This window comes from Phoenix dactylifera, chromosome 14, assembly GCF_051530095.1.
Source record: "Phoenix dactylifera cultivar Ajwa chromosome 14, Ajwa_hap1_PhDact_Kaust_v1.1, whole genome shotgun sequence".
Classification (NCBI taxonomy): Eukaryota; Viridiplantae; Streptophyta; class Magnoliopsida; order Arecales; family Arecaceae; genus Phoenix; species Phoenix dactylifera.
In genome coordinates, this window is record NC_143203.1 from 26,126,448 (window position 1) to 26,154,167 (window position 27,720).

The 27,720-nt window shown below is 37.9% G+C and overlaps 2 protein-coding genes and 1 long non-coding RNA gene across 7 annotated transcripts; 1 reads left to right on the forward strand and 2 right to left on the reverse strand.

Moving 5' to 3' along the window:
* The first annotated feature begins 267 nt into the window (after positions 1–267).
* On the forward strand, positions 268–717 carry LOC103718141 (DNA-binding protein S1FA). Its single transcript, XM_088710251.1, is given in 1 exon segment — positions 268–717. A coding segment is annotated over 1 exon segment (237 nt). The 5' UTR covers positions 268–325; the 3' UTR covers positions 563–717.
* A 1,772-nt stretch (positions 718–2,489) lies between these two features.
* On the reverse strand, positions 2,490–8,488 carry LOC149751407 (uncharacterized). Its single transcript, XR_016398289.1, has 2 exons — positions 5,533–8,488; positions 2,490–4,381 (listed from the first exon to the last, which is right to left on the reverse strand). It is a non-coding gene; the product is annotated as an uncharacterized LOC149751407 (long non-coding RNA).
* Positions 8,489–9,959: 1,471 nt separating this feature from the next.
* Positions 9,960–27,536, reverse strand: LOC113463458 (uncharacterized). Of its 5 annotated transcripts, none has more exons than XM_039132431.2 (9): positions 26,974–27,536; positions 25,421–25,488; positions 22,386–22,463; positions 19,886–19,950; positions 15,192–15,258; positions 14,876–15,055; positions 13,474–13,530; positions 13,250–13,345; positions 9,960–10,332 (listed from the first exon to the last, which is right to left on the reverse strand). In XM_039132431.2, the coding sequence occupies exons 1-9, from the start codon at positions 27,371–27,373 to the stop codon at positions 10,327–10,329; spliced, it is 1,017 nt and encodes a 338-aa protein (XP_038988359.1). In that variant the 5' UTR covers positions 27,374–27,536; the 3' UTR covers positions 9,960–10,326. The 5 variants fall into 5 exon arrangements, 4 of the variants coding, with proteins under 4 accessions (XP_038988359.1, XP_038988358.1, XP_088566960.1 ...); XM_039132430.2 differs by having other exon boundaries at positions 9,960–10,339; XM_088710833.1 differs by having other exon boundaries at positions 10,243–10,381.
* Positions 27,537–27,720: the final 184 nt, after the last annotated feature.

A 27,720-nucleotide genomic window follows, 5' to 3' on the forward strand; every position in this document is an offset into this window, starting at 1 on the left:
GATTTTGAGCAGGCCTAGTGTTTTCATAGATAATAAAAAAGATGAGACTTTGAGGTTCTTTTAAAAGCCATGACGCGGACGCAGTTAGAAAAGGCCATCAAGTTTTGATGCATGGTGATAGAAAGAAATCCCGGCTTTGAAAACAAAAAGCGAAAGAAAGGGAAATTTGTGAACAAAAAGAGAGGAAAGGAGGAAGAAACGGAGACAGGTCTGGTGCAGTCTGATATTATGATTACTTCAAGTCATCACCATCTCCCACACAACACAATACTTCCTTTTCTTGTGACTAGATGACCATCTTTGCAATATACAGGGAAACGTTATCATGGATGAGGGGGGACATGTTATGATCAACAAGGAAGATGAGGGGGCAAAATGATTAAACCCAGGATCGATCGTTCTGCTTGTAGTCGGGGTACTAGTGCTGCTTTTCCTTGTTGATAACTATGCTCTGTACATGTATGCACAGAAGACCCTTCCACCAAATAAGAAGAAACCTGTTTCCAAAAAGAAGATGAAGAAGGAGAGGCTCAAGCAGGGAATTTCCGCTCTAGGAGAATAAGATTTTAATGTCATTAATTCTCAAGGTTGATTCTCTGTTAAAGCTAAGAACCTTCAGATTTTCCTTTTTCATTGTGAAACAGAGGCTGATCAGAAAAAACGTTTACTATGAGATCTAATTTACTCGAAATTGTAAGGTGGGCTTAAGTTATTGGAGAATGCAGTCGACTTGTCACTGGCCATCGATCTCTTTACTTAGGTGGATTGTGACCATCATACACCTAGCAACTGAAGAAAGACCTGGAGATTTTAGCTGCTCTGGACCACCCCTTCCTTTACAACTTTGCTTTAAGATTGTATGAACTAATCATTGCTAACCATTTGCAAATTGTGCTCCTGGGATTTCTTGTGTAATATTTCTTTCCTGTGCTCCCCTCTGAAACCTTTTTATTCGAAGCACCATTATGTATGAAGATCGAACATCCTGCACCACACCAAAATGCTTGCCGAAAATATGGTTCTTGGACGGAGTTGTATGCAATTATTATTGGATATCTAACCCCAATTAGGACACTCATGATTGTTATACAGGGGCGAATTGTTTACTGTTGATTAATAAGATTGTAATTCTGAGCTAATTAGATTTCTTATTCGTGCGCTGGATATGTTATTTTTCCCCCTTTTTTTGATACATAATACCTGGAGAGTTACTCAGGAAAGCTGTGATAGATCATCACCGATACCAAGATTTCCAGTGCATCGACAATGATAGGGTATACCGCATACCCCCTCCAAGCTGCATTTCTTCGCATCGACACGACTGTAGTGGGGGATAAGAAACGCAGGATATCTCTCGTATCCATCCTAGATTTGGACTACAAAACGCTCGAAGCAAATTAGGACGTGAAACTTGACCGACACGGAAAAGAGAACCGGCCCAGACGAAGGCCCATTAAGTCACATTTCGTCCAGGCCCATTGACCATGACCGCATGGACGCCGAAGTCCCATCCTTTATTCTCACCCGAAAATCTTTTCAAACGCTCCCCCTTGCTACTCCTGGAGTACAATCACAAGGGCGGCAGTGGCAAATATGCTCGCATGGCCGACAACACCTCATCTTGCCTCTTGGATGCCATGGACGGGGTCTGGTTCCCGAACCCCTCTAAACCTGCCATCACAATCCTGCTCATCATTAGTTTCGGAAGGCAGATTATGGAAGGTAACAACAAAATTATATATGATCCCAGAACTGGGGACAATCATCATTCTTTGCCTAATTTTTTGCTGTCTCTGTTTCTGTATAAGACTTTAGGTTATCAGTTTTTACTCGTGTTAGCTAAATCTTCTAAATTTAGTCCTCTGAGAATGATAACCTGCAGGATGCTTATAAGAAGAGACCAGCATGGTTGAATCTTGTCATTGGCCAGCCTATACTCCGCTTGCAAACACCACCTAAAAGCATGGTCAGCTCATGTCCTTCATCCCCAAGCACGAGTTTGCATGCCTAGCCCGATACTCGCAGTAGGAGAAAAGAACCATGGAAGATGAGGAGCTACAAGAGTTTATCTGATCTTGAACGTTATGACCTGAAGGGTTTCATGGATCTAGGCTTTGTATTCCACGAGGAGGCATTGGACGCAAAGATAATGAGCACAATACCAGGGCTACGAAGGATGAGGGAGAGAAGCAAAAGGATTGAAGTGAAGAAAGTGCACTAATGAGGAACAGCTGAAAAGGCCATATCTGTGTGAGGCCTGGTTCATCAGCAGACCTGATTCCCCAGTACTCAGTCTCGGGATGCTACCAAAATCTCGTGATGGAGCAGGCATGAAGAAGCAGCTCAGATTCTGGGCTAGAAAATTTGCTTCCTTGGTCCATGAGTAATATTGGGGAAACAAAAAATCTATTACCATAGATCCAAATAATATCCTGAATTTTTGCATGAATTTTTCAAGCATAGTTGCAGGGTAACATCCTCTCTCCTAGTTTTTCTATTTTTTTATTGGGTTGTCAAGAATGACCTCATGGCCGAGCGGTACTTTCTGGTTGGCCTTGACAGCAAGTACCTTATCGGATTAGCCCTCAAACTTGAAAGTTTTGGACGACAACAAATCACGATAAGTGCTAGAAAGAAAAGAAAGAGCCCAGCAAACCTACCGTAACCGAATAGGAATAGCAGCATCCGTGCCATCAAAAGAATCAAAGGAAAAAAAAAAAAAGGATTAGCTGACTTTTGGTCTACACATCAAAGATCTTCATGATCGTCCTCCCAAATTAGGGCCAATATTTTGCAAGTAAACAATTCTAAAGCTTACTCTGTATGGGGCTCCTTTTGGTTGGTCATGGTGGTGGGGTTGTTAGGATATCACCTCCACCTAAAAGATGGAAAAGAAGATCCTGCCTCGTCAGACGCAAGAGAAGGGTGGACACAAGCACTTAGGAGGCAACTATCGGAGGGCAAAGTATCCATCTTCACCAATTGTAAATGTAGGCAAAAAAAAAATCTGATGCCACATAGTTGTCTGTGTGGAACAATGGACAAGACAACTTTTAAAAAATTAGAGAAAAGAATGCAAATAATATTATGAAATGCAAAGGTGCAAGAGTACCCTACATGACAAGGAGGATTAATCAGAATTTCTTCTCATGCTGTTTTCTTTATATGTGCCATGGCCAATGATATATAAAGAGCATTCACAACATAAGCTTCTCAACAAGTTGGTAAAGAACATTAAATATTTTTAGATAAGAACAATAAAAATGTTCTAGCGGAAGAACAAAAGTGCAAGTTAGTTGCATTCTCAGTCTATCTTCTTCCTTTTGGGTTGAAATGTTATTTAGTTCTCTCATACAACCTATAGTAGCAGCCATCCTATGAATAAGAGCTACTCTGATCACCCATTTTAACCATTCCATTCTAGATCATAAATTCCAAGAAATTCATGTTTGATGATGAAAAAGATCTAAAAATGTTAAACATGACTAGCACTCAGCATGTATGATGCATGTGACGAGCAAGGTCGATAATCAAAATCTCAACAAAATTTATGTCAATGATAGATGAGTCCAGCTTTAGATTGCTGAATTTCAGAGTCCATAAATAGATGTGAGAGGGAGAGAAAGAGAGAGTTTGCAAAGACAAGGTGGGTTCATTGCATAAAGAGGTAAATATTTTCAAAGATGACATTATAAAGGTGGGTTCATTGCTAGGAATTTGCTTCATAATATAGAAGGTATATTAGTCTTGTTCCCCTATATATTACTTTCTCTTCATTAAGGCTCATAGGCCCAATTTTGTTGGTAATTCTTTCAATGTGCAATCAGGAGCTCACCATTGTAATTTCCAAAGAAGGAAGGTCTTTAAAGGACATATTTATTTGTAAATATTCAAAACCATGACAAATCTGTATGATCTTTTGAAGAGCGAGAAGCTTGCTAACCAAAAAAGATGTCGCAGTCAAGATAAGCTTCAAAACTATAGGCGTGCGTTAGCATGTAAGCTTTGATGCCGTAGTTTTCCTACTTTGTTTTCATAAAATGAATGGCTTCTGGCCTTTGTGAAGGACAGCTAATGCATGCAACTTTTCTATGGCAAGAATCCAATCCCGACCTTTCTTTCTAGATAGTCAAACAAAGAGACAAAATAGAGTTGCAAATCTAGATAGTCAAAATTTACAAGAAAAGCTAGTTGCCTTGCAATTCCATAAAGGCAAAATATGCATTGCGTGAAACACATTAATTAAGCTAGTAGTCACAATTATTAATGAGTTGGGTGGAGAACGTTGCAAGACAACAACGATAATGACCCCCAATTCTCCAAAGGACGAGACATGATGACACCACCAACGTAGATATAGAAGCTAGCAGAGCCATTGCACCTGCACTAACTATGTTGGCTTAAATAGCATAACTAGAAAGATCGTACACCGCCAAAATCAGCAATCATAGTTGAAGGAAATCAAGATATGAAATGACTAAGTCAAATTTTTGGATTCTTGTGGGCATTGTCCCAGCAGTCACAACCCTCCACCTTACAAGAGGAGGTTCCATATTTGAGCCTATAGTGATGCATTTCTTCAATTATTTGGACCTAGATAAGTATAATACCAGGTGGGCCCCCTTTCTCTCTCTCTCTCAAAAAAGAAGTGCATATAACTAATCTAGAACTAAAGTGTTGCCTAGGCTTCATTATCAAAGTGTTGGAATGGGAGAAGATTCATGATTGTGCTTGCGTACATGCAATACACAATTGATCTAATATCAAACACAATCACAAACACCACGATCAGCTCATGGCCTGCTCTAAAAAGGCCATATTGCAATGTCCCCTGGTTAGCATGAATTGTGGACCGGTAAGTTCTGATATCCTTTGTAATAATCTAGAATCTCACTCAAAAAAGCTAGGTAAAAATTATTTGGATTCCTTGGCTCTGCATAAGCATCCAAAATCTCTCTAGTGCACAACCAATGTGGGACTAAACACAATGTGTGTGTGTGTGTGTATAACTTAGAGAAACAAATAATTAGGCCAAGAAACAAAAAAAATCCAATGAAGCATGATCACACCTCTTCCCACTCAAGCAAGCAAGGATACATGTACACAATCACAATTATGAATCTTCTCAAAATTCAACACTGCAGCAACAAAGCCCCATCATATTCCAACACTTCAGACGTCAGACATCCATATTGGCATAGCCCATCAGATAAATCAGGTTTATTTTTCAGTGTCTGATTTAATTATTTTGTTTCTTTTTTGGTAGTTCATCCTTTTCAATCCGCTTTAGCAGTTTATACAGCAATAATGTTAAACAACTCAATAAATTTCATAAGTACCTTCTAGTGTTACAGTTATCATGCGAATTGTACTGATACTTTAAAAGAACCACTAGTAATTCTAAAAGAAATGCCCTACCTAATAGAAAGTACTCTAATAAAGGCATCAAGTCAAAATCATCTAAAATTCATCTTCAAAGGAATCAATTTTAATGGGCACGAAGAATAGACATGACCTATAAACGCAACTAACCTGTTCCCTTTAGTCGAGCACTTCATCAAACACGTAGCAGCTCACTCCACAAACCAAGCAGCTCTCTCCTCGAACCAAATCTCCCCTTCCCCCAGTCCCCTCAATCCTCTAATCAAATCCTCAAACAAGCCATCACGAACACAATTTATTCTCTTCATATCTTTATGCATCTCCCGCCCCCACCCATACCCAGGGGATCAAAGCCTCCACAACCGGAGCCAACCCTCTTAAAACCTCCGTCGAGAACCCACTTCCCTTCTTCTCCCGCTCCGCCAGCAGATCGGACACCACGAGCCCGATATCTTCCCTCATCCCATTTCTCGTCATCTCCGCGGCCATCTCGGCGTAGAGGGGCTCGTCGGAATTGGACGAGAACTCCTTGCCCGCAGCGACGAACACCTTGCCGGCGAGGTGCCACTCGCCCTGCCGCCGAAGTTAGGCGAGGGCCACGACGAGGTCCGGCCTGAGGAGGCGGGCGACGACCGTGGAGACGACCTGTTCGACCTCCTGGGGGCTGAGGGTCCGGTCTCGGAGCAGCGGCCCTCGGTGGTCGCGGGGGCCGCACGAGATCGAAGAGGGGGTGGACTTGGAGTTCTCGTCGAAGGGGAGGAGGAAACGAAGGAGGCGGAGAACGAGGGTGGGCGAATGGAGAATGGTTTTAGAGAGCCGGCGGCCATCGTATTGGAGGGTGGCGGTGGGGGTTCTTCGTTTTCCTTCGTCCGCCCGGGGAAGAGAGGAAGGATGGGTCGAGACTTCAGAGAGGAAAGCTGGAGATGGAATCTTGATGAGCTGATCCTTCGATCTAGACCGTCCAATGGCCTTCCCTTTCTTGCGAGATATGTCAATCGAGTTGCTATGTATGGACCATTTGAAGCAGAAATTTGGAATCGGCATTGCAATTTGCAAGGTACTCGGCAGACACGTGTAATTTTGCCAAGGAAAAATATCAATAAATGACATGAAAGAAATAAATATGAACACTTTATTTTTAATTAATTTATAATATAATTATTTATATTAATACTAATATTTATTATATGCAATTCATCCTTACTAAAGACCGTTAGATTTTTTCGAAACACAATAAGAAAAATAATAACGCCGAATCAAGAGAAAAGTAATAAGAATAAAAAACAAATATGGTTTTTAGTGATAGAGAAATCAGGATTCGAGTCAAATTTATGAGCATGAAGTTATTTTTTGCATAACACTTGTGTAATACTTGGCTATCGCTCTCTTCGTCCCCATGATTCAATTTTTTTTTAACATTTCAGATAAGCTTATTAAAATCTCTTACTTTTGACACAAATAAATTTGATCTTAACCTTGCTCTGATATTCGAACAGGGAAGGTGAAAACGAGATGAACGTCTCATTAATATTTGAATATAATTAAGTTTAATGAACAATACAAACATTATTAGTTGTATGGAGCATCACAATATATGATTCATACTGTTTCTTGCATGCAAAACATGCGGCTAACAATATTCAAAATTAGCGGCAGAGATCGAACATGCTTACGCCCCTATGTTTGTGGCTGCCGTTGATCAGCATCCGGAAGTTGAATATATAACTGACAAGGACGGACAGAAGCTTATGGTGATGATCAAACTGATATAATGCGGCCATTCTTATTCTATCCACTTGGTCCATCCTCAGGATCCAATCATTACACTCCATTACGCTACTATGTGACAATCTTATTCCTGCACTCAGTGCATGATAAAACCAAGGAATCCCGGCCCTATCATTGCTTCAACCTCTTTTAGAAAACAAGCCACTGAACTAATTGAACCAACTAGTTGGCACGGCCTAAGCCTGCTTATTTTATATTTTGTGCTGCTCGAAAGCCAAACGGATTTCATGCAAGCCAGGTTTCATCTTTCACCAGCTGTTCATAGGGGTGCAAATAGTCGGATCGGGTTGGATCATGAGTGATTCCGATCTAATTCGATTTTTGGTTCGGATCCTAATTTTGGACCTAGACCCGAATCGAGTCGGGTCAGGTATACCGTCGCAATTTTTGATCCAATGGATCATTTGGGTCGGATTGAGTCTATGTATAATGCGGACCTAATCCAAAAAATTTGTGTCCAGTTCAAATCCGGATCGGAATCCGATTCGGATCAATCCATCCATAGTTTCAGAACTTATGTTTGCAGCCCGCAGATCCAAATAATTTTATAGATTCGGCTTGAGTCATAAGATTGAAAATCTAAAATTATCTAAATTTTAAATAGGTCGAGTCAGATCGGATCGGATCTAAATTTAGTAAATTCAGATTTTCATAGATCCTTCAAAATAACTCGGACCGGGTCTGAATTAGTCAGTCAAATTGAATCACGGATTAATTGCCACGGGCAGCATGACAAAGAAATTCAAAAGATCAAAGTACATGATAACAAATTCAACGGCAGACGCCATCACCTGTGCTCACGTATCAAGAACCTGTTGGCCAACAATGCAGGCCATCAGGCCATGTCACTTGACAAGATTTGAGGGGCCGCAGGAATCCACCAAAAGAAGCCACCCTGCATGTAGTCTTCGAGTACTAACCTGAATTTATTATCCCTCACTAGCTTTAGCAGCTAGCAAATATATGCAGACCTCAGTTTTCTCGCGTGATCTAACGTCCCGGAATCCCGGGAAACAAACAAACAAATGCCCGGCAACATCGCTCCCACCGAGTGACAAGAGGCAAAAACAAAGAAAAGAGACTTAAAGTCGCATGGAATTATAGTCATTGGAGTTTCCTCCTTGGACTATGGGAGCATCGGCCGTTCTGTCTTTGAGACGGGCGGCATTAAGCTAAGCCAAGCCATCTACATTAGCGCTGTTTGATGCTAATGCTAATATCAGAGTTTTAGCTGACATAAGGGCCATTATCTCAGGATGTCGTCACACTGCAATAAAAATAATTGCTGAAAGCGAAAACACAGAGCACGAAGGTATGGTGTTTGCCGTCCGGACCACAAGGCATTGCTTCCATCTGTATTCTGTAACGTTGGTGGTACGTACCAAGAGATTCCTATCCTTCGGAAAAAAAAAATACATATATATATATATATATATATATATATAAACTGCGAGTCAGAGGCTTCAGAAACGTTGCCTTTAGCATCTCGCCCGAAGGGAGAAATGAGTCGTCACCATAAGGTTTCCTTCGCAGGATCTCGATGCCGCTGCCGTCGAGAAGCCACTCGGTTTCGGGCAGACAGCGGCATCATCTGTCTGCGGAGGCAACCTAGATGGTGGAATCAAGGACCGAATTTCAGGTTTGCTTCTATCCCTCCTCGCAGCTCCAAGGTATTCATTGAGACTTGTCCCAAGTACTTGCTTATCGTTCTTTTAAGGATCGTGAATGGTTTTACAAAGTGTTTGATCTGCAGGTTTCCCATTTATGTGCATTAGATTCTGAGAAAAACTTCTTTTGCTTTGGTATCAGGTTGCTGCCAGTGCTCAGGTTCAAACTGGAGCATCTGGAAGAACTTTAAGAATCTATTTCATTGGCTTCCCTGTGAGCCTGTCTGTGGTGCTGATGCAATCTCCTTATCTTTGATGAGATCTGACTAAGAAGGTCCATACAATCTCCATTCCCTACAGTAGTGTGTTCATTGCTTACGCTTTTGGAACAGATGTTTGATTACCACAATCATTTCTGGCACTTGGTTGCTTATGCTTTTAGCTTGCCAAGTTTGCTCATTCTGACCCATAGGCCATAACTGAACTCTTCTGGTAAACAATTCTTTTAACAATAATTCTTTGAAGGTACCCTTCAAATAGAATCAGCTATGGTTATCAATCTTGGATTTTTTTCATTCTTTTTCCCCTTTCAGTCCTCAGAATAATGGTGGCCATAAAACACATGGGCTGAGCATAAATAAAGCAATAATTCCATTTTTCTTCTCCATCCTCGTGTGATTCCACACAAGCTACTTCACATCATATGCATCCTGTAACGTTCCGATACCCGTGACCTCCCGCATGAAGCAGAGAATTGAGACATCATGTGGGATCAAAAGTTCCTAGCCTTTCCATTTTTCCACTGGCAATCCATCTTTTACATTCAAAAGAATTTCAGATAGCAAAGAAGAAATAATTCCAGTGGTCAAGTTATGCTCCTTCAATTGATAGATTCACATTTACCTAAAAAGGTGGCAGGCTTTCTGAATTGGAGAGGATGAACAGAAATATGGCGGACTTTCTGAATTGGACAGTGGGATATAGAAGTAAAGCTCATACATGAGATCAGCTACAAGGTTTAACAGCAAATTTCTGATCATGGTAATCCGACGAAAAGTTCAAAAGCATTCACAAATCAATTCTCATGCCCTGACAAGCATCCAGGCAACCAAATCCAAACTCACCCTTATCAAATAAGTGTGCATGAGATTCCCGACAGGACTTCAGAGCACAATGAAGCTATGTTGGTAAAATCTTCACATTTATATATTTAAAAAGGTAATATTGCCTTCCCCATGAATAATTGCTTTCCAACATGATTAGTAACATTTATTCTGATGATACATGGAAAATGTTGAAAGAAAGAATCACATTCCCTCAGCCTACCTGCAAAACAGCATCTTATGAAATCTCAGGCAAAATTTTGCATATGTAAACTGCCAAATTCTGTTGGCTTTAGGAGTCTTTCCCGCTGATTCCGATCTGACTTGCATAGTAACTGGATCACTGTTATCACCCCCTACTAGGTTCTATTTTCTTTCTGCCTGCAGCGATCGGCACAAAGATTCAAGCTTTTCCTTCTGACTCTTTGCTTTCTCCAGCTGCTTCTTCATGTCTTCGCGCTTTCATTCAAGATAGAAAAATTAAGTATGCTACACTATTGACTGTCAAGATAGAAAAGTAAGTATACTACACTATTGACTATTATGATGAAGGTAAGCTGCAAATAAATGAATGTGCAACATTCTTTGTTTCATTCCAAAGTGTTACTTCTACAAGCTGTTTTTTGCCCTAAAATCACAAGCAGTTACTCATGCTCCTTTTACAGGTTAAAAGATACTCAAGAAAATATTTAGGTAGCATCATCCCCATCAAAAAGAGGGTTATTGTGTATACCCATGAACCTAGCAAAAGAATGGTCCTCAATTTCTTTATTCCTAAGGTTGGTTGCAAGGTGAATAATGCCATCAGCCAAGTGTATGAAAATATTACTTTCATTAAGCAACACATTTAACCCTAACCTAGACACAGCAAGATAGCTGAACAAGCAGGAATAATCTCTCACCTGTTCATCCTTATCATACTATAAGATCTGTGTTATAAGGCAGTAGGATATTAAAAGGTTATGGATGTTTAGATTGAATGTCTATGATGAATTGATATGCCGAAATTCTTCAAATTGGAGCCCCGTTGCACATTCGTAGATGCAAACACCCAAATTTTAAAGACGAGATCTGGCAATGTCGCTATGTTGTATGTGTCAGTTGCAACTGTGAATATCTCAGAGTACCAACAAAATTCTACTTTGTTGGCACACCCATTTTGAAGTTCCCCTTCCACCAATCTCAAACATTAGCTTCTTGAAGAATCCAATCCACTGTTTTCATAAGCATTTAAAATGGCTACCATATTTTCCCAGGATCAATCTTACCTCAGCTAAAAATATATCAGTTATTGAGTTATTTGATTAGATGTGCCTGTTCCAATGCAACCATCAATCTTCAATGAAAGTAAAACTCCAAAAAGAATTACTTTTTGTTTTTTCAGGATCCAGTAATACACAATACGAATGCTCTCTATGTTGTCTAATATCCTTTTTGCAGCATCAGTTCTTTCTTGCAGTCAAATAAATCCAGTTACAGCTTAGGCTCCTGAACTCTATGGACATAAGGTGGCCATTTCACAAATTAAAATGCTTGGAGGGCCCTACCTCACCTTTTTTTCAAGTAGATAAAAGAGTCATTCTCCAAGGATGGTTTAGAAAATTATGATCATGTATATGAGAACAAATGCAGCCTTACACCATAAGGTCTTGAGGTCTTAAGATATGCGCATGATTTTTTTCCATTGGATCTGAATTTCAACATCAATTAGGACATCAATAGTGTCAATAAGCATATAACAGACATCATGCCAGAATGGTTCAAAAAAACATCAGAACAAAATTCTTTTGGTGGAAAACCAGTTGCCATTTTATGAAAAACAAACAACAAATTACATGTGCCTTATAAGGAGATCAATCACAGGAGTTGGGATCTATAATATGATTATGGTATAATGAGGGCCTTCACAAGTATGGCTATCGAAGTTTGTCATTAGCATCATTCTAAAACAATGTTATCGTAACCTGCCAATATCTCAAATGTTCACCAGGAGATTTAAGACCTCTTATTTTCCAGATTATCCTCAACGAAATAAAAAACTATATGTTATATCTAGGGCAGGGGCGGCCCAATACATTTGGGGGCCTAAGGCGAATCCAATGAATAAGGCCTCTTTTTTTTTAATAATAAAAAATTTAATAAATATAAAATACTTAAAAAAAATATAGGAATAGATAGCTATCAAGTACACTATTTCAACAAAGATACATGAATCTAACAAAGATAGGCAAAAAGCTTTTTCAATTTAATATAATTTTTAAATGAAAGCACATAAAAGTAATTACTCTACAAGAAGGGTCATGAAACTGATTAAATAACTGAGATAATGCTTGGCAATAGTGTTTACCATGTCAAGCAAGAGCCGAATAGGAAAGGGTCATCCCATGGCACTTCATGGTCAAGGTAAAGAAAAGAATTGAACCTCTCTATTAGAGAAAGTAGGGGCATTATGGAAAATTCACTCCATCTAATAAATAAAAGTCCCATCCCACCATCTCCCCTTCAAGTGAGTACCCAAGCAGCAACTGCAACATCACAGCACAGCAGCCATTCAACCCCCTCTCGCTCCTTTTCTCTCTCTACCACCCAAGAGGGGAGAAGAAACCGAGAGGAGAAAATTAAAAGAATCTCCACCCTCCAAGAAGTCCATCTCCAATGTGAGGGAAGGAAAACCAAGACCAAAACCAAAAAAGAGAAGGGATGAAAGATAAGAGTGGCTTCAGGCGTGCATCAACTGTCGCAAGGATCTTTGAGGATGGTGGAAGGAAGACGAGGGGGGGGGGGGAGTGTTTGTATAGCAGCAGCACCTCCCGGTTCCAAGAGGACTTGATCGTCCCACGGATCTTTGAGGATGGTGGAAGGGAGACCGATGTACTTTACTTCTAAAATCTTTTACTTATAGCCGGAGGATGGGCAGCGGGGGGCGCAGGACGGCGAGCTTGATGTCGCAGCTCCGGAACCCGGCCTCGTCGAAGACCCGGCTGACGATCGGGTCGTCGAGGATGGCGAGCACCAGCTGCTGCAGCTCCACCTTCACATCGGAAAACGACGACCCGAGGGAAGGCCGTGGGTGGGGGCCTTCCCTGGGCCGGGGGCCTTAGGGGACCGCCTCGATCGCCTAAGGCTCGAGCCGGCACTGATCTAGGGGCATAATTTTGACATGATGGACTATGAGAAAAGATGGCAAAAACATTAGAAATTTCCAAATACGATGGTCTTGCAGAGATAAAAAGAACCAAATACACATTACAAATAAAGAAAACAGGTATAGTGAATAAGTATTTTTTAAAGCTCATTAAAATATCCTCATTTAAACAACATTCCAATTTCTTGCTTCTATCAACAGATTTTAATGATTGTTCAGCCTACCTCATCAACAAGCTTTACAAGCGTGATATCTGACTTCTCACATCTGCTCTTTAAGAACTCATTTTCCTTCTTAAGTTCCTTTACTGATCTTGCCATCTGATCAAAATTTAAATGACAGAAAAATATGTTAACATAAACAGCTCAAAGTAAAATTAATGTCCTAATACAAGGTATTGGGTAAGAACTCTTGCCAGCACTAAATTCGTAAATTAAAGTATACATACCTTTTCCATCTCCTGCTTAAATGAATCGAAAAGTTCATTACTTTTCAACAATGCGTCCTGAAGAGATAAAGCTTGAACTCAATATCTTTGTAGGCTATTTAAAAAATATATGTATTAAAGACAAAAAGAAAGCAGACTATCTGCCTAGTATAGATAATAAGATGAACTTGTAATATTTGCAGTTCTAAGTTTATGATAAACTAGTATTAAACTTGAGAGGTGGTTGCAAAAGTTGAAAGCTGGTTGCAAAAGCTTCTAAAAGTCTGGCAGAACATTACTAACCTTAAATCCAAGGTCATAAAAGTCTACAGCATCAGTTTACTTATGAATCTATAAACTCGTATCTTCGTTTTACCTTTTTGAATTATCATTTAATACACTGTGAAATAAAATAGAAAAATAATTTTACCCAACGATTATACTTCAACTTCATATATAATTACTACATGCACCACAGTATCAGATCTAAGGTCTAAAGAAAGGTTCTGGATCCTGGTGCATACTGCTCTGTTCCAGCAGTCTCAATAATACCCGTACCATATTGACACATGGTTTTCACCTATATTTTGTTGTCCCAGCACCATGAGCATATTGTGTGTTGGTATCATATCAACCAGTCCATACCATACTAGCAAGGTATTGAAACAAGTACTGGTATTGGTATTTTAAAACATGGTCCAAAGTATCATTTACTTCAAAATTGCATATTGTGCTAAAAGTCAATTGGCATGGTTGCCAATCTCCATACTTTGAGCACACAGGTGAAGGGAGTGTACCAGTGTACATCAGGCCTAGATTTTGTAGATTGTTCTTTTCTGTGAAATATTTTAATAAATTATCATTTTTTCATTCTCCAAAAAAAAAGTCATCTTCTGTTCTAAAACTATGAATATAGTCTAGCGTCCATTACCAGTTATGTATAGCAGAAAAAAGCAATTCATATCTCAGAAAGTTCAAAGTCTTTCATGTGCCAATAAGAAAGAAACTTAAGGTGAAAAACATGACTTATCAGTTATTATAAACTATCCAAATATTGGAATTACTTTTTCCTAGAGTAATATGTGAATATCTAGAGTATGCATATAGTAGCTGTGTATCATTCTTTGTCAATGAATAGCAACTTTCAACATGGTAACATGTCATGCAAGACTACACAGGTACAACACATCATACTTCTCATGCATTAAATCATCATCACATGAGTCATCATAGTCACGCTACATAAGCATCTAAATCACATTTGTTTCAAAAGATGCTCTAGTGCTAGCTTCATGAATCAGAAATTTATGCAGAGCTGCAATACAGGAATAATATCAAAATTTTTAAATAACTGGCAGCATAGGAATAGTGAATTTATTCATACAATTTCAAATTATCAGAAGCATATAGAATTAACAAATACTTGGAGTTGCTGAAATTTATCTCCATCGTCTGCTAGCTGTAAATGCAGATTCTTCTCAGTGGCCAATATTTCTTCAACCTGTTCAACATATAACTGCATCTGGGTTTGATCCTGCATTAACCTTTCTTGTCGTTGAATTTTCTGATCAGCAAGCTCAAGTTCCACAATTTTCTGCTTCATCTACATGTTCATATTTTGGAGCTGGTAGTTAGTCAAACAATTCCAAAGGCAGTAAAACTAATGCAGAATTTAAACCTTGGAGGGAAAGTATAATGATAAAATTGGGGTGATACTAGTTTGGCATAGTGGAGGATACCTCTTGGGCAAATTGTTGTTCAGCAAGTGCATACTGGTCAGCAAGATGCTCTAACTGGTTTCTTAGCCTAATAAAAAAACTCACTTAAATTAATGTACTAGGAGATAACTACAAAAAACCAAACTGGAATTTACTCTTGCTTGGAGGAATGATGGAGAAACATGATGTGGACGGGCATTGAAAGAGATGACAGATCATCTGGTAAAAAAGTTTAATAGTGTCTGAGATGAAACAAGAAAATTTAGTAACAATCTCACCTTTGTGTTTTTTCGACCAATTCACATTATTAAACAAGAGAGATGGGGTGAAGCACCCTATTTATAACCCTCTTAAAATCAAAGAATTAAATCAACTTCGAAATCTAAAACTATTTAGATTAGGTTTAGTAACTAATCAACATGACAAAAGTCAACAACCAGAATTTTTATGAAGACAGATACGATCTTAAGAGAATTAGGGAATAAAATCATTGAGTGACCATATATTGATGAGGAAGATTCAAACATCATACAACCTTGACTGTCATTGAGTTGGTAAATTTGTTATTACATAGTTTTATGGTGTTTTCTTTCTCATCTCAACAAAAATGCTTTTAACAAAAATAGCCTGCCTTGGGCGCATAGAACCCAGATCTCGCTCCCAGATCAACCTTCCATCTTCTTCAGGCTGGAAGACTTTCCGTCCATTATGGAGTATGCCATCCCGGCAAGACAGACACGAGAGCGGTCAGTTGGTCTAGGGAAGGGGAGCAGCAGCCGAAGCCGTGATTAAATCCCTGTTTTACAAAAATGATATAGTTTCTTAGGGCCCGATGGGTATTGCTTTTGTGTTCTGGTTTTCCAAAGACCAGAAGGAGAAATGGACTACAGTGAACACAAGTATGATGAAACCCTTTTCTAAATTATTTGTAAAACCTCTAGATATTTTGGTAGCAAAGATTTATTGTTTTCAAAAAAGAGTGAAAACAAAAGCAAGGAATGTCATAAGTTTTGTGCAAATGCTATCTTTGACATCAATCTGTTTGTGGTATTTCACTAATTGGTAAAGAAACAAAAACACAAAATCAACAACAATACTAAACAGACGCTTATAAGTTTTTGACTGATTCAATACCGAGCTAAAGTTTCCACTTAGAAGCACTTTATTAATCATAAAGCGGTCCATTTACATTATCAGTTTAACTTAAATAAAAGAAAGAAGATTTGTATAAATTCATTGAGAAATTTGTAAAAATTTTACAATGAAAAAACCACGTTGGCATATGTTCATAACATATTCCCATTATTGAGTACTCCATCAGTTATACTGTCATAGTCCTTAGCAGTTAGCACTCTAATTAGATGATGGATTTTAAGAATCATGTCTTCCACCAGAACATCAGCAACATTGGTAGGCCATCCACTCAATATATTCTCTATTATGGTCATAATCTTATTAGATTGCTACTATTGATGACTGATGGTAGACGATGGAAGCAAGGAATTTATCATCTAGACCTCTTATCAAGGAAAAAAAATCTTCTAATGAATGAAGAGTAGTTCGATAGTCATTTTTGATCGTCAGTATCCCTTGAAAATGTACAAGATCTTCAACACCTGCGTAAACTGGAGAAGCAAGTCTAGAATCAATAGATTTGACCAAATATGGAGTCTCAATCAATCATTAATGCAACAAAAGAGGGGTAGTTGCAGATGAGTTCAATTTATATAACTAATTTGATGATGCTAGTGGTCTTTTGATTCAAATTGTCCAGGCGTCAACCTGTCATGTTGTCTAAATGTTGGCAATGTTATGATGATGTTAGCAGATAAGAATAGCACAGGAGAGAAGATCAGGAACCATTTCAGATCAAGGTTGGAAAACATTGCTTAGGATTGAGTTGGGCCAGTTGAAATTTGGTTTCTGCAGTTTCAAATTTGGGCCAAATGTATTATGAAAATATCAGGAAACATAAAGAAAAACAAGAACAAGCCAAGGACATATACAAATGTATCATTATATCAAGTATCTAACGCCAACAGATAATCTATGACATATGAAGTATGAATTGAAGACTACAATTAAGTAATATCTCACCGAAGTGCATATAAGATTTAAGCTAAGTTCTAGCAAACCAAACTTAAGCCTTGTGAATCTAATATTCATGGGAGTTTATCGACTGCACGATCTCATCTTCTCCTATTTACCCTTGAAAAACCACTTGAAGACTAAATATGGAGAAGGAAGTCTAGAATCATTAGGTTTGACCAAATACGGAGTCTCAATCAATCATTAATGCAACAAAAGAGGGGCAGTTGCAGATGAGTTCAATTTATAACTAATTTGATGATGCTAGTGCTCATTTTTTATTCAAATTGTCCAGGCGTCAACCTGTCATGTTGTCTAAATGTTGGCAATGTGATGATGATGTTAGCAGATAAGAACAGCACGGGAGAGGATCAGGAACCATTTCAGATCAAGGTTAGAAAACATTGTTTAGGTCTGAGTTGGTCCAGTTGAAATTTGGTTTCTGCAGTTTCAAATTTGGGCCAAATGTATTATAAAAATATCAGGAAACATAAGGAAAAACAAGAACAAGCCAACGACATAAACAAATGTATCATCATATCAAGTATCTAACGCCAACAGATAATCTATGACCAATGAAGTATGAAGTGAAGACTACAATTGAGTACTATCTCACCGAAATGCATATAAGATTTAAGCTAAGTTCTAGCAAACCAAACTTAAGCCTTGTGAATCTAATATTCATGGGAGTTTATCTACTGCACAATCTCATTTTCTCCCATTTACCCTTGAAAAACCACTTGAAGACCCAAAAATAAGTATCTTACATCATGGAAAAGCTGCTGATCTCTTGAACTTCTTAGAACGAAAAATCTCATGTGCTTCCGATTTTCATAACAAATGCCAAAAAATGTATAATCTTAATAAAATACTTCAGAGGTTAGATTTGTCATTCATGAGATAGCATCTCTTCTTTTAACACAATAAAAAAACAGCTAAAGATAAAAATAATTTAGCCAGCGATAACTAAAGAAATAAAGAAATGGTCACTGGATGACAATACGTACCAAAATAATTAGTAAACCTAGTGTAAGTCATGACTCGTGAGTCTTGGCCAATTTCAACTGAACTACTGGAACCAGTTGATTTCAGCAAACACTGATCCAAATGTTACCTTAAACCACATTCCAGGTTAAAGACTCTAAGGAGGACCCACACAACGAGTCATAATAATGAATTCTTTTGAATGCAGTGAAACATGTTTAATATTAAAATGTCCATGCACTAACTGTTTAAAAATTATAATTCAAGAACACTCTCAAGCACGCACAGATATGCTTGGAGACTTCATATGACCTTATATTCCATCTGGCCTGGTCTTAAGCTAGCATGCTCAGTCTACACGTGCAACTTAGTCTAAGGGGGAAAAATAAACTAATTTACTAGTTACAGCTACATGTAAGAGTTATTGAAATATGCATAATACCAACAGCCTTGAGTCAGTACCCCAAGCCTGCTAAGTAGAAGGTGCTGAGATCATAGTTTTACAATAATGATTTCATTTGTGGGTAGCCCATTGGTTGGAACCTAATCAAGCAAAGGATAATCTAGTAAGGTAGATGCTATGTTGCTGGCAGTCATGAATTTTTCTGGTTTTCACTAGTGAGGCCTTGGATTGAATAGTAATGTACCTTTTCCACTAATTGAGTCTCACTTGTTACCACAGTTTGACAGTAGATTGGTGATCCTCACCTTCGCTGCTTTTGTGACTAATCAACTGCATTTATGTTTTGAATTACCGTAACCAGATAGATTTACTGGTGCAGATTCTAGTTTTTAATACAATTAGATTTTCAAATCAGTCCTTGTCTGCTCTTCTTAGTTCCCAAATAAGCTTCCAAATAAAAAGGGTGAAGTAAAGGGAATAGTTTGTGACCAACTGCAGATCATACCACAGGTTGCATCCTCAATCAGACAGCTGTACTTCAGCTTCATAGTCGAACCTTCTAGTGGTATAACTGACTACGGATCAGAATTCTCTTTTATCATTTACAATAAAAACTGACTACTTACATCTTAGATATATGTTTGCTTTTAAATTTCTGGTCCAAAGACAACTTAAGGAACAAACTGCTCTCTAACATATGCCCTGAATCCTTGACATTAAAAAAAACAAGCAGATAGGAAAGCCCAATTACTCCCAAATAATGGACTTGATTAATCCAAGTGATTGCCCACTGGCTCATCCCTTTGGGTCCACATACTGACCAAGTCCTCGGTTTTAAGTTCCAGACTCATAGTTAATAAAAGTGAATCTCCAAGGTTGACGGCCACCTTATGCCCAACAGATGTTTTGATAATTTCCATAATTTACTAGATAACCTCAAATAACTTGTTAATACAGAAAATAATTAATTGATGTTTTTAAAAGAATTGTTATTATGGGTTCTTCATCATTCCAAATAGTAATCCATGATAATAGAGGGTAGAACAAACTCACTGAATTTATCATGAAAAAGACTTGAAAGTAGAATTCATGCTTGACCCCAAAAAAAATGAAAGAATATTCACCATGCATTCAAGCAAAGACAGTCCAGTGTGTAGGTCTCAACATGCAACAACATCTTTGTTAATGTAGGCATTCTAAGAAAAACAATAAAACTTTCAATTCCTCATTGAAGTCTTACATCTCATTCTCCCTTAGTTGATAAAGACATTCATCTTTCTGCTGTTCTAGCTTACTGCTTACATCCTAGAATCACAACATTGAAAGGACCATTAATAATGAATTAGAACATAACAGAAACACAAGCATTACACCATGAAAAGGAAAAGAGAGACGTACTGAAATTGCCAATAAGAAAATGATGCATATGCTAGTGTGGTTACTTAGGTATTAAATTGACAAAAAAATTATGCAACCAAGAATAATGCCGTTAGACAACTACCGAAATTTAAGAATGCTTGTTCCTGAGTAATCCTGATTTTGCCTAGGACAGTAAATGATAAAACTGAAAACACAGATTTCCATACAGCATTAGGAAAGCAGAAAAATGTAGCTTGCAAAAGTTAGTGTAATATAATGAACAGAATCTCAACAGAATTTAAATATAACTCTTTGTTAGATGACTCTGGTTCCTCCTTGTTACCCTGGTATATTTACATTGGGAAGCTTTTTAGAATTATGTATTTTCTTTATCATTAATTTCAAATGAATTTTATCCATTGTAGCAGGATTAAAAGAAAAAAGTAGTAATGGAAATTATTAAAATGGAATCATATTCATTTGTATGGCTAAAGGGCTAGGTGTTTGGACATCACTGAGCAAGTGATTGTTTACGTAATCTTTCCTTGCACACAAGAACAATATCACCCTGTCCAGCTGACTGGCAGTTGGCTCTGTACTGTTTATTTCTGCTTCAATAGAGAGGTTTTACCTATCAGAAAAAAAGAAAGAAGAATAGAAATGGCACATAACAAGAACCCACAAAATAGCTCTTCCATACTGATCTAAATATATCTCACCCAAGTTTTATGACAAGGCCACTTCTTCCTCACATCTAAATCTTGTATATTATAAATCATCTGCGGCCCCTTATAAGTAACCTAATAATGCGTCAAATAAAGATTGTTTCCAAGGATCTCTTCAAAAGATTTTCTTTTGTGATGCTCCCTCAACAAGATGCACATCATATGTGGAATCATCCTCTAATAGCAACCCTCTTCATAAAAAAACTTCAGTTCTGGACTCTGGTCTTCCATGAAATACCAAGCATTTATCAATTGCCCACTTAGTCCCTAGAGATCCAACAATTCATTGTTGAATCTTAAGAGCAGGGATTGTTGTATACAAACACCACCACATCAAATACACATCAAATGTTGTTTAACATGTTCCCAGATATCACTCATTTGTAGGCTTAACTTCCATTTCTTATGCTGTCCTGAACTATGAACAAATAATTAACGTTCTTTCATTCCCCACACTTTCTTGATCAAGTTCATGTTCCTGATTTCCAAGCTCCAAAATATCCATAAAACAATTACAGCAAAAGAAGTATTGACAGATTCCTTCATCTAACTGTAAACAGTCTATTAGTTGTTCTCCATCTTCTTCAATTTACCTTCTTATAATTACATTCCAACCTTCTGTTGACAATCAGGGCTCAGCTGTCTATATTTTGGTGATCTCCAAAAATTTTGTCATGAGCCCTTCTTGTAGTTTCACTTTTAACATATTTTTCTAGTTGAAACAAAGTGTTGATAAAAGTTTTGGGAACAGTAAGAACATGGAAAATTCACATTTAAGCCACAATCATGCCTGTAGATAGAATAAGTTGAATGACAGAAGCATCAAAGTTGCCTTACATTTTCCCTATATCCCTTGCTTTTACCTAGCTAGTTTTGTTTATAAGATCCTGACTTCACATGGATCTTCTATGGATGGGCCTAGCTGCTGTCTACTGCTTGAAAAGTAGTCCAAATATACCTTTTTGTTCAAAATATGTACAATTCCACGATAAACTTGGACTTCCTTTAGATAGATTCCTGTTTGGGAAACTTTCCAGAAATAAGTATTGAGGAGAGATGCTTGAGGGCTAGCAATCTCCTTCAACAAAGATAAATGGCCACAAGCAACAATGCTGGATCCTTGAACAAGAGGAACGGTCATGTCTGGAGGGGCCAGATCCACAGGACTGCTGCAGAAAATAAAAATGGAGTTAAGTAGGGGAAGAAACTTTTCTGTTTCAGAGGTCCTGGGAACGTATTACAAAGAAATGAATCCATATTGTTTCTGGAAGTTAATGCATATTCTTATCCCTCATTTTCTCCTCTCTGCTGCCTTCTAAAATATGATTTCCTCATTTCTCCCTTCCCCTCTGCATTTGTGCCAATTGTTGTAAAGTGGTTGTTTTATTTGATTAATACATTACTTTAATAGATGACAAGAAAAGCTGTATAGCCACAATAAAGCATAACATAGACTACCTTTGTTTCTTTTGCTGGTACTAACTGTAAGTTAATAATATCTATCTTACTTGCCTAAAATTACTACAGCAAAAATTGTATTTGCAAAGACTTGAATCACTTGATTGTGCACTGCTATTTCAGACAATATAATGGAAAACTAACCATAACAAGAACAAGCATAGATTATAACCCTTTGAAGTTTGAACTAATGTATACCTTAATTGTATCCTTAAAAGTCACAGACAGATCTGATCTCACATTCTGTCCCTCTGTTGATACTCTCTGGCACTCGTCCTGCAAACACACATGTTAAATATACAGCTCAACATACTCAGATTTATAATCAATATCACAACAGGGGTAAACATAGGTTGAAATGGAACCTTTAGACCTACAAAGAAAATTCGCAGGATACTAAAGAATCATATTTTGAACTTGAAACTGAATGTTAGAACTGCATGATATATGGTTTCATAAGATTGCAGTGCAGATGCACATATGCCGCAAACTCACGCATGACACACTCATTCCATATGAGCCTATGGCCTATTGTAAGTGTACAATTTAAGCCACAAGCCCCTCCAGGGGATTTGTTGCATTCCGGCAACATTCAAATACTTACTAAAGAAACATGCTATCAAAGTTGCAAACTGCTCTCCTAGGTCATCATGATAGTTTTGGAGGCTTGTTTTTGAAAATAGTTTCACATATTGCCATTTCTCCTATCTCATTCCCTCATTTTTGGTGGCGGGGCTTTGAAAAATAGCTCGAAAATTGCAAAATATGGAGAAATCATGCCAAAATTTTTTATTTGAGCTTGATTTTATTATATGCCATAGATCTACGGATGATGAGATAATTTTTTTTAATTTTTGAAACATATCAATTTTTTAAAAATTAAAAATATATATTTAAATTTAAAAATAAAAAAATAAAAAAAAGAAAAAAGAAAAATTTCGTTACGACAAAGATAATTTTTTTTAACCTCAAAAAATATACTAATTTATCTAATACATAATACTAATTTTTCATATTATTTATTTATATATATTTTTTTAATATTTTTAATTAAAAATATTTTTAAATTTCATAAATTCAGAAAAATATGATTTCTAGCTCAAAAATTACTTCTGAATAATGTAATATGTACTACTAATTTTTCGTAATATTTAAAATTATTTATATATTTTTAATTATTTTTTAAATTTAAAAATAATTTTTAAATAGTAATATGTAAAAAAATTAATTTTAGCTCAGATCCATGTATAATCTAATAATGGATGCTATATATATTTATTTAGGCCCTTTGCATGCATCAAAGGCTCTACTTATTTCTCTAAATTTTTTTCAAATTTAGGCCTAGGTCACTGTGCGCATGATCGCATCAAAACTTGATTGAACGGACACCAAATTTTTATAGCCCTAAATACGTTTCTGATTTATAATTTTTTTAAAAAAATTATTTATTTTAAAATTCTTTCATTTTTAATCTAAATATATATATCTAATTTTTAAAAATTATATCCAAAAATTAAAAAAATTTATGTCATCTTGTAGATCGTCCATAGATTTACAACATATAATAAAATCAAGGCCAAATCAAAAAATTTGGCATAATCTTTCTTTATTTTGCAATTTTTGAGCTATTTTTCGAAGCCTCCAAAAAAATGTGGGAATGATATAGGAGAGAGGAAGCACACCTTATTTAGGCTTGGATCTTTCTTCTAAACTACTAAATCGGTAAAAATTTTGAGTTTTTGGAAAGGGAGAGCGGCGGAAACCTCTCCGCCGCTTTCACCTGGGCCTTCCCAATAACAAATATAAACTTTATACCACTCAAAGAGGGGCCCGGTTCAAAATCGGGTCAACTCAGTGCGAACCGGTTGGTTGCACCGAGTTTGAACGGAACCGGCCAATTCTGAATGAATCCATGCCGGTTCCCACCGATTCTGGTCGATACGGACCCTTACCGGCCGGTTCTGCACTGGTTCTAGCTGGTATGGTACCAATTTTGGCCGGTTTGAGGCCGGAATCAAAAATTAAAGGCAAACTGATTTAGTTTCGCACCGAGCGGTTCGGCTCGGTTCGACAGACTATGGCCAAAAGTATTTCAGCTCCACAACCAAAAATTTAATATGAAGAATCAAAAAAAAAAGAAAAGGATGCATGCATAATGCATGCACGCAATATATGCAAACATGCATACATGCATCTCATTCTAATTAGGGAGTGAAGCGTGTGTCTTTTATGATCTTACCCATGTATCATGTGCACATTTGGAATGCCAAGCATCCATTCCATCTTACCTACATAAAATTTATACCTTAATGCAATTCTTAAACCCTCTTTAGCCCTCATTTTCTCACTAGATCTCCACAACCATTTTCTTAGCAAATCCAAATATGTCATCCTTAGCCGTTTCAATCCAAAGAAACTTTCAGAACTGCACATCCTATACTACTTGACAAATAGCACCTCCAACTAACCCTTATCCTATTCCTATCACTTTCACCAATCTTGAATTGCAATTTTTCCAACTTACGAGGCATCAGATTATAAGTGCTCATAAGAACAAAACATAATGAACAATTTGAAAGGATCTCTTAATTCTCACCTCCAAGAAATAATACTTGTCTCCAAAATACAAGCCTCCTATCAAACTTATTCATCAATGACTCTAAGTCATGCTTCCCAAGCCCTTAAGTCCTAGACTTGCGAGAAGGCAGGGTATCTTGTGCAGGAACTACATGCCCTACATATCTCACCCACAAATATGACCTATGCATACTAATCCATGGTTTTGAGCACCAGACAACACCGGTCTACTAGGTGTACCATCCCATATTGGTAGGGAACTGATATACGGTATACCCTCTGTACCAAGTGTCAATACCAAAAATTGTACCATATCAACATTGTAGTAGTTGGATACTCCTACAGGTATCAAAATTGGTACACAAAACTTTGTATTAAATCATACAACTGGTAGTCATTGTCATGCTGAATTGAACACCTATAATGTGTTTAATGCAGCCCAACTTGAATTTCATAAGTTTGCACATAAAGAAAATAAGATTTAGTTGATGTTACAACACCCATAATCATGGGACAAATACTTACTGCTTTATCCAAATGCAATTGAGCAGAACTTAGCTTCTCGGTATTTTAAAATATTTTTTAATAAACACATAACAGGAAAAGAAATAAAAAATAATAATTCCAAAATACATAAGTAGATTTGAAGACAGTACCATTAGCACTTTATTTTGAGATTGTAGCTCCCGACAAAGTGACTCGAGCCTTTCTTGGGTGACAACAGCTTTCAGATTTAAGAAATCGTGCACAAAAAAATCAGATATTGCATTAAGAAACAAATAGATGGAAAAAAAAGTAATGAACTAAAGAAGCTCTTTCTCATAACAATAAATTATTGAAATATTGCAAGATGAGTGGGAATATTGAGAGAGCGGGCCTTCGCACAATGGTAAAGTTGCTTCATTAGTGACTTGGGTAAATTAACAACATGGGTGTTATGGGTTCTAAAATAGAAACAACCTCTCCCTATGCGAGGGTAAGGCTATATACATCTGACCCTCTCTAGATCCCGTAGTTGCAGAAGTGTCATGCACCAAGACACCCTTTTTTATTAGTGGGAGTATTAATCACCTGAAGTTGACGTATTTTTTGAGTAGGATCCCATCAAACATGTCAAACCAATTGATAGAAAGAATAACCAAACCTTTGAACAAAAGGTAAGTTAGGAACTTTAACAATTGTTTTTGTAATTCAATATTAGCACCAAAGGTGAGTGCAAAGGGTCAATGGAAATTCAGAAACCTTTTTTGAGGCCTAAACTAAGAATTCTATCTGAGTAGAAAAAGACAATATTTAAGAACAAGGTCATTAATTTGATAAAAATTTTGAATGACTAATAGTCTCTACTTGACTTGGGATACACCTCAAGTTTCAGACCTTAGCTGAATTTAGTGAGGAGCTCAGGGTTGTTCTGAGAGTTGGAAATTATAGTATAGAACTATTTTAGTGCCTTCATATATATGAATTAATGAATTATAAAATTTATGGTGTTACTTCTCTATATTGAGTTGTCAGTTCATCTTGGTGGCTTATCAAAAGGTTTCACCAGTTCTTGTTTCTTCTTCTGCATCCTTTTTGTCAGAGTAATGTAACCATCAAGATCTTTACTTTAGATATTAAATCTACATCAGTTCAGACATAAAGCCCAAAAACTCTGACCTTTCCAGCATTAAACCACCTCTAGTTGAGACAAAGATAAATAACTTGAGACTTCAAAGAGATAAATAACTTGATACTTCAAAGCAAGATTTCGTGCTTACAAAAGATTCAATCAACTATGACAAATTAGTTTATTTACCATAGCAATAAACGAGGTATGGGCACACCATTATGAGACATTACCACTTACAAAGACAATTAAACGAGAAAAAAACCCATATCATGGCATAGAAGCTTTCAGTCAGGCAACTTTAGAAATCACAACTATTTTACTATCTTGAAATTCTTGTAACTCTAATGTACGCTCGAAAAATCTTATTGATGTCCTCAATATTTCTCTTTCTAAGAATACCATAAAAACAGAGATTTTTTTCTTTTTGGAAAAACATAAGAACAGAGCAAAAATTATGTTAAACTGCTTGTTCAAGAGAAAATAAGGCTTTCCTGAGAGTTCGGCAAATTTCTTTTGCAAGAAAGGAGGGCAGTTACGGTGGCTCTTGATTCAAGAAGAAGATTGATTGCGGAAACCTTTACAGGTTAAACATCATACCCGAACCCTGATAAGCCTTGTCACCCAAATCGTGAGCAGAATTCAAGAAAGGCTCATCTTGAGGCGATTGAACCTTCTTTGACGCCTCCAGAGGCCCACCGCTCGGTTGGGTCGATGAAACCCTAACTTCTTGGATGTCCCTCTCCGGCAAGAAATCGGGACAAGTTCCGGGCTTCTCCCCGGCCCCCGCTCCGACGCCGGCGGCCCAGGATATCTCCACGGCGAGGGGCAGCAGCGACCCGTTCCACGGCTCGTTGGGGCGGTCGGGATCGATCAGCGGCACCTTGTAGTCGGTGCCGGTGGTTGGGGTGCGGGGCGCCGGCGAATCGCCGGAGCTCTCGACGAAGCCTTCGGGAAGCGCGGCCGCCTCCGGGAGTCGGTCGGTGAGGGAGCCATCCATCTCGGGATGGGGGAAAGCGGCGGCGCAGAGAGGGTTTGGGGTCCGACCGGTAGAGGGCGAGGGCGAGAAAAGAGGCGGCGGGGTCTCGCCTTCTCTTCACCTCGTTCTCGGGCTTCGGAGTTGGGACGCAGGAGGTCCTCGCGGGGCGAGAAACTGCTTATATTGGACGAACTCATGCGACCGTTACGGGCGCTTCTTTACGGGCCTGTGTACCGTTCGCTCGATAGTGAGGATCATCAGCTGCTCGCTTTGAGAGCTGTGCCAATGGATGAATGATGAAAATTGGAGTGCTTTGAGATTTGTGTGGTGGGTGATACAATGGTGCTTTCAGAATCCTTTTGCAAGAA